At 38.7% G+C, this 7821-nt stretch overlaps 1 protein-coding gene across 1 annotated transcript; it reads left to right on the top strand.

Moving 5' to 3' along the window:
* Positions 1–5377: 5377 nt before the first annotated feature.
* Positions 5378–6334, top strand: LOC100472982 (olfactory receptor 5A2). The gene has a single exon (XM_002930882.2). The coding sequence runs from the start codon at positions 5378–5380 to the stop codon at positions 6332–6334; it is 957 nt and encodes a 318-aa protein (XP_002930928.1).
* The last annotated feature ends 1487 nt before the right edge of the window (positions 6335–7821 follow it).

Here is a 7821-nt window from a genome sequence, read left to right as displayed (position 1 = left end):
CCCCAGTATTAGTTCAAAATGCTTCTCTTTAAATAGAGAACTTCCTTGACTTTTCTCCTTCACAGTCTATTATCGGAGTCACTTACCTCTCTTTCTTTCAATGATCTCAGTTGCTAAATTTCTTTCCCTAAGTTCAGCCTGTTACCTTGTGTGTCAAGAATCTCAGTAATTATATTCTTTCATATAGAAGATATATTTTAATAATAATTTTTTATTATGTTATGTTAGTCACCATACAGTACATCTTTAGTTTTTGGTAGTGTTCCATGATTCATTGTTTGCGTATAATACCCAGTGCTCCATGCAATATGTGCCCTCCTTAATACCCATCACTGGCCTAGTCCAATCCCCCAACCCCCTCCCCCTGAAACCCTCAGTTTGTTTCCCAGAGTCCATAGTCTCTCCTGGTTCATTTCCCCCTCTGTTTACCCCCCTTCATTCTTCCCTTCCTTCTCCTACCCATCTTCCTGCTATTTCTTATGTTCCATAAATGAGTGAAACCATATGATCATTGTCTTTCTCTGCTTGACTCATGTCACTTAACATAATCTCCAGTCCTGTCCATGTTCCTGCAAATGTTGGGTAGGGTAATCGTTCTTTCTTTTTTTTTTTTTAATGATTTTTTTTTTATTATATTATGTTAGTCACCATACAGTACATCCCCGGATTCCGATGCAAAGTTCGATGCTTCATTAGTTGCGTATAACACCCAGTGCACCATGCAATACGTGCCCTCCTTACTACCCATCACCAGTCTATCCCATTCCCCCACCCCCCTCCCCTCTGAAGTCTTCAGTTTGTTTCTCATAGTCCATAGTCTCTCATGTTTCATTCCCCCTTCTGAGGGTAATCGTTCTTTCTGATGGTTGAGTAATATTCCATTGTATATATGGACCACATCTTCTTAATCCAGTCATCTGTTGAAGGGCATCTCGGCTCCTTCCATGATTTAGCTATTGTGGACAATGCTGCTATGAACATTGGGGTGCATATGGCCCTCCTCTTCAGCTATTTTTGTCATTTAATCAATTTTTTAAAAGATTTTATTTATTTGACAGAGAGAGAGATAGCCAGCAAGAGAGGGAACACAAGCAGGGAGAGTGGGAGAGGAAGAAGCAGGCTCCCAGCGGAAGAGCCTGACATGGGGCTCGATCCCAGAACTCTGGGATCATGCCCTGAGCCGAAAGCAGATGCTTAACGACTGAGCCACCCAGGCGCCCCATCATTTAATCAATTTTTATTCTCAGACTAAGGTTTGCTAACTTGATCTTCATGAAACAGATTAAATCCTTTTTGTAAACTTTATTCCTGTAGAAAAAGTTTCAAAAAACAGGAAATCAGTGTCTCAAAATTCTAGATATTCAGAGCTTGAGGGGTCCTTGGAAAGTGAGCTGAATTTACTCAGGCCAAGAGAGGTGGGGGAGGGGTTAATTGACTTGCCCACAGCCACATGCCCAGGTCATGGCAGTGCTAGAAGTAGTACCCAAAATATTAAAGGGCAGAGAAACTGTTTTCATCACAATAAAATGTCAAATAGATAGGAAAGAGGTCTTGGCCACAGCCCTAGAGACAGAGTTAATGACGTTATTACTCAACATTCATCGAGTGATTTCTATTCATCGGGCACTGTGCTAAGACATTCTTATTCATATCTCATTTCATTATCACAACAACCCTTTAAGGTTGGTATTATAATTATTACACCATGTTACAAGGGAGAAAATTAAAAATTAAAAATTTGTGTATGTTTATATAGATAAAATGGCAGAGCCAGAATTTGAACCCAACTCTCTTGTATGTGGTTTACTTTCAGTGAAGGGTCTCAAAGTGGAAGGCTGTCCACCAAAGCAAAAGGACGTCTTCCCGGACCCAGGGAAAGCTCAGAGGAGAATAAGGCAGGGGACTGTAAATAAGACTCTGGCAATGGGTGATTGTCCCTGTCCTTATCACCCCAGAGAACAATTAGTGCTCAGAAATGTTTAGTTCTAATGATTGCTAGGCTTTTACTTTGGACCCAGGAGTGAGTGACAGGGCAGCCACATGGAGGAAAACTGTGGCTATCCATGCCCATTAAAATAATGAACTCCCTAAGGCCATTTTGAAGACTTGGTAATAAAGGAGCAGGGATTCCAGAAGCAGATATTACTCTTCATATAAGGCCAAACTATAAAAAATTGAACCAGAAACCAGGCATAGAGCAGTGGGAAGTGCAGATGAACTGAAGTTCGTAAAAAATGTTAGTGGAGGAAAGCAACCAATAATTCTTCCCTAGGATGAGATCTCAGGACTCTTCTGCCTGAAATCATTCAGTAAGTTCAGCTCCTTCCTTCCCACCTCATTCATCCAACAAATGACAATTATAACTTATAGCCTATTCCACATTTCATCTATAAAAGGGACAGAGTAAGTCTACCCGCTACCAGGGAGGATTAAATGAGTTAATATAAGTCGAGTCCTGAAAACAGTGTCTGGTACTCCATAAGCCTTGAATACGTGTTTGTGGTTCTGTTATATATGGCATATTATATTATTATAATTGGGCACACATTATAAGCCAAACACTCTGCAAAGGTTCTGTAGATAAGCAGTGAAAAAATTCATTCATTCAACTAATACTTACTGTGCCTATGTCACAATCACTGTTCTAGATTAGTGATAGGACAAATCAATAAACAGATCAATAAACAGATCTCCCAGCCTGCCTTTGAGTAGCTTACATTCTGGTAGGGAAGATTTCATTAAGATAAGAAACACCAAACTTATGTTATTTCCTCTTTGATAGGTTCATAGATTGATGTCATAGTGAAGAGCTGTCTTGGCTTTTCTTGATTTTGGCTGCTCAGTCAGTGAGTGATTGTGGGGAGATTTAAAATTTTAGAAAACACAAAGCTAGGAGTAGTATGTACTAATTTTTAACAACTTAATTGGGATGTCTTTAACATATAGAAATTGTATATATTTAAAGTGTGCAACTTGATGTTTTTATATATATGTATACATTGTGAAAAGATCCCCACAATCAGGCTAAATAACTTATCTGTCATATCTATAGAGTTACTCTTTGTGTGTGCGTGAGTGTGTGTGTTTTGAGATTTAAGATCTATCCTCTTAGAAAACTTCAAATATACAATACAGAAATGTCAGCTGTTGTTACCATGCTGTTCATTAGACATCCAAAACTTATTTATCCTGAATAACTGAAACTTTGCACCTTTCAACCAACATTTCCCCATTCCTGCTCAACCCCCAACTACCGTTCTACTCTACTTCCATGAGTTTGACTTTTTAGATTCCACATGTAAGTGAGATCATGCAGAACTTATCCCTCTGTGTCTGGCTTATTTCGCTTAGCATAAAGTCCTCCAAATTCATCCATGTCATTGCAAATGACAAGATTTCCTACTTCTTAAATGACTGAATAATATTCCATTCTCTCTCTCATCTATCTATCTATCTATCATCTATCTATCTATCTATCTATCTATCTATCTATCTATCTATCATCATTGTCATTATCACCATCACCACCACCATCATCATCACCATCATCTACCTCAAGTTGTCTTTTTTTTTAAGATTTTATTTGTTCATTTGATAGAGAGCACAAGCAGGGGGAGGGGGAAAGGGAGAAGCAGGCTCCCCCACTGAGCCCGGAGCTCAATGTAGGTCTCGATCCCAGGACCCTGGCTGGGATCATGACTTGAGCTGAAGGCAGACACTTAACTGACTGAGCCACCCATGCACTCTATCTCGAGTTTTCTTTATGCATTCATCCATTGATGGACGTTTAGGTTGTTTCCATATCTTGACTATTATGAATAATGCTACAATAAACATGGAAGTGAAACTATCTCTTCAAGATATTGACTTCATTTTCTTTGGATAAATACCCAGAAGTAGGATTACTGAATCATACGGTAGTTCTATTTTTAATTTTTTGAGGAGCCTCCATAGTGTTTGTCATAATGATTGCAGCAATTTACTTTCCCACCAACAGTGCACAACACTTTTCTCTATATCCTCACCAACACTTATCTTTTGTCTTTTTAATAATAGCCGTCCTAACAGATGTGAGATGATAGCTCAGTGTGGTTTTGATTTGCATTTCCCTGATGATTAGTGATGTTGAGCAGTAGAAATTATGTAGAACAGTTTTTAATATGATGAATGATAGCGAAACAAAATCAGATAGTTGCAGTTGGTTGCAAACATGCATGGGTAGTCAAATTCCATAAAATGATAAAATTCAGCAACTTTCATTTTACCCCTGAGTCTTCCCCAGGGTACTTCTGCCTTTTCACACCCATTCCATTTATATTTCCTCATTTTGAACTTATATCAGTGCCAGCTTGTCTTTCTTAATGTAAAATGTATATGGGCTTCCCTGTCTTAAAAATGATAATCTAGTCTGGCCTGATGACATCGAGGTTGTCCCATGCCTATCCTTAAATTTTATCCTTAAATATCGAATAAGCTCTTTCCAGCTTTTTTTGCTCAGAAAATACTGGTTTCTGCTTGTTCTTGACCACCATGGCTCATCCAATTTCAGTCAACTTTGAGGTTGTTCCACCATTCCTCCAACCATGGAGATATTATTCATAGCCCTTCTATTCCATAATGGTGCTGGTTGTGTTCATCCAAATTTTGGTCTTTTTATCCATTTTATGCAGTTACTTGTATAAAAACTTATTCTATAATTACAAAAAATTTTCTAGTTCTAAGCATATATGCGTATATATATAATATATGTGTATATTTTTTCTCTTAGTTTTCTAACCTGAAAGAATGGATTATCTTCATTATGGGTTAGAGTTGCTCCCTCAAATGGAATATGTCAAATATTATAGCCTGTTGTGTTTAGCTCCTTTTCCAGATTCTTATACTAAAGATATATAAAATACAAGAAATTCCTAATGTTATTGTTAATCTGGGTTTATATTTTCAAGTCAGAAAGTCTAAAAAACCATAAGAAACCTAAATCTAAAGAAACCTTGAGATTCATCTGACTCAAGCCTCCCATTTTTCAGTTGAGAAAATAAGAATCTGGAGAGGTGAAGTCACTTTTCCACAATCTCTCAGGAGTTAGGAATAGAGCTGAGGAGAAAACCCAGATTACTGACTCCCAGTCACTCACTACTCCATTAGACAGACCCTCTTCTAATCAGCAAGATATACAGCATACAGATTTTAAATAGTGCCAAGAAATTATCATGGGCAGACTTCCTCCAAGAAGAAGGCATAGCAGGTGGCTGTGATGTTAACTTGGTGTTAGTTGTTTACATGATCTTCCAGGAAATACCCACTCATATGATGACAAACATAATCAAACATAAATGATCACAGGATTGTTTCTTTCCTTTATGCAGGAAGTAGGTCTATGGTTATAGGAAGGAACAACACAATTGTGACAAAATTCATCCTCCTGGGATTTTCAGACCATCCTCAAATGAAGCTTTTCCTTTCTGTGTTATTTCTGGGGATTTATCTCCTGACCCTAGCCTGGAACCTGAGCCTCATTGTCCTCATCAGGATGGACTCCCACCTGCACACGCCCATGTATTTCTTCCTCAGTAACCTATCCTTCCTAGACATCTGCTATGTGTCCTCCACAACTCCCAAGATGCTCTTTGACCTCATCACAGGGCAGAAAACAATTTCCTTTGTTGGCTGTGCCACACAGTACTTTGTGTTCTGTGGAATGGGGCTGACTGAATGCTTTCTTTTGGCCGCCATGGCATATGACCGCTATGCTGCAATCTGTAACCCATTGCTCTACACAGCCCTCATTTCCCATACACTTTGTTTAAAGATGGTGGCTGGGGCCTACATGGGTGGATTCCTCAGTTCTTTGATTGAAACATACTCTGTCTACCAGCATGATTTCTGTGGGCCCAACATGATCGACCACTTCTTCTGTGACCTTCCTCCAGTTCTGGTTCTGTCATGCTCTGATACCTTTACCAGCCAAGTGGTGAACTTTGTTGTGGGTGTTGTTGTTGGAATGATGTCTGTCCTTGTGATCCTCATCTCTTATGTTTACATTGTTGCTGCTGTCCTGAAGATCAGCTCAGCTAAAGGTAGGACCAAAGCCTTCAGCACCTGTGCCTCTCACCTGACTGCCGTGACTCTTTTCTATGGTTCTGGTCTCTTCATGTACATGCGACCCAGGTCTAGCTACTCCCTAAACCGGGACAAGGTGGTGTCCATATTCTATGCTTTGGTGATCCCTATGGTGAATCCTATCATCTACAGTCTTAGAAATAAGGAGATTAAAAATGCCATGAAGAAAGTTGTGCAGAAGCATGTGCTTTCTCATGGGCCTTTGTTTTTCTGACCCTAAGCTAATGTTAACAAAGAGGCTATGAGCTGGGTAAATTGTGCAGATTTTTATGTAGTTTTGGACTAGTTGATTTACACAATGATTTGGGTTGACTAGACTTTTCCCCCCCTTTCCAATATTCCTCCAATTAGCTTACCTATTGGTTATGGGAAAACAGTTTGGCTGTTATTGGTTTCTAGAATGAATAGCATTGCATATATTAAGATTATAAATGCTCAATTTAGCAGAAAACTTCACCATGACAAAGACTGAACAACCAGGAATATCAAAATAGAGTTTGTGTCTGTAAGAGGAAAACACTGAAAAGAATGTTAGTCTAGCATTCAGGATGGTGATTTTTAAGGTAGGATAGGAATATATAGCATAATAACCTGAGGAGTGGGACACTTTTTCTAAAAACAGTTGCCTTTCCCTCTTATGTAATTTAACACGCTTCCTTTATGGCATGCAAGCACCACAAGGCAGATACCCTCTCCGGTTTGAGAATCCAGCTATTGTGAGCCACTGTGGGTGATGGGGGTATAGAACTGACTCCTTAAATATGTTAAGGTAGGAAAGAGATCAAAAACCTCTGATTAGGACCTTAGTGACTGAACAACCTCATGGCTAATTCAATCAGCTATACAAAGAGCAGTCCCTGCAATGATTTAAATAAAGCCAGGGATTTGTCATTTTAGTCCGAAGTAACTGCAGCCAACACTCAAAGTTTCTTAGGAATGTATAGAAGAGGAGCATCATTTGGGGGAAAGGTTCTATGTTTTCACCAGTTTTGTGATAAGTTCTAGGATGGAATTTAGCCTGGGAATTGAAGAGAGTGATTTTTCTCCTCCATATTATCTTGGAACTTGTTATGTGTCCTTGAACCACCAGTAAACAACTGGCATACATTTATTCAGCTGTGCCTACTCTTGGTTGGCCATAAGTGAGTAAATAAGTATCTCCCTGTATGTCCTTGGACAAGTTACTTGGGCTCTGTGTGCCTTAGTTACTTATCTATAAAATAGGAATAATAATAATAGTAATTATCTCATTGGCTTATTGTGATGAATTAAATGACTCAGTATATACAAGCACTTAGAATAGTGCTGGTGGATAGCAAACACTTAAGAGGTGAGTATTATTATTATTAAATAATATTTATTTATCACCATTTGAGCCAAAGAAATAGAAGATATTTCCCCAGTTTGGTAAAAAATGTGATCTTTGTGATAGCTTTGATACATTGGAAAGTGGGTCAGCAGAGACTAGAGAGAAAGTTGTTCAGGTATTCATTAGGTATTCTTAGTCATCAGACCTGCAATTATTAATCTCATGTCCACCACTTTATAGATAGGTGGCCTTATGCAAGTTACTTACAAGCTCCATTTTTTCTCATCTGTACAATGAGGATAATAATTGTATCTACCTCACAGAGTTGATGCAACAACAGAGAATAGGCATGAAAAGAGCTTAGCTTAGTGCCTGGTGTATTGTAATACTTA

Source organism: Ailuropoda melanoleuca, chromosome 16, assembly GCF_002007445.2.
Source record: "Ailuropoda melanoleuca isolate Jingjing chromosome 16, ASM200744v2, whole genome shotgun sequence".
Lineage (NCBI taxonomy): Eukaryota > Metazoa > Chordata > Mammalia > Carnivora > Ursidae > Ailuropoda > Ailuropoda melanoleuca.
This window is presented reverse-complemented; position numbering and strand designations above follow the sequence as displayed.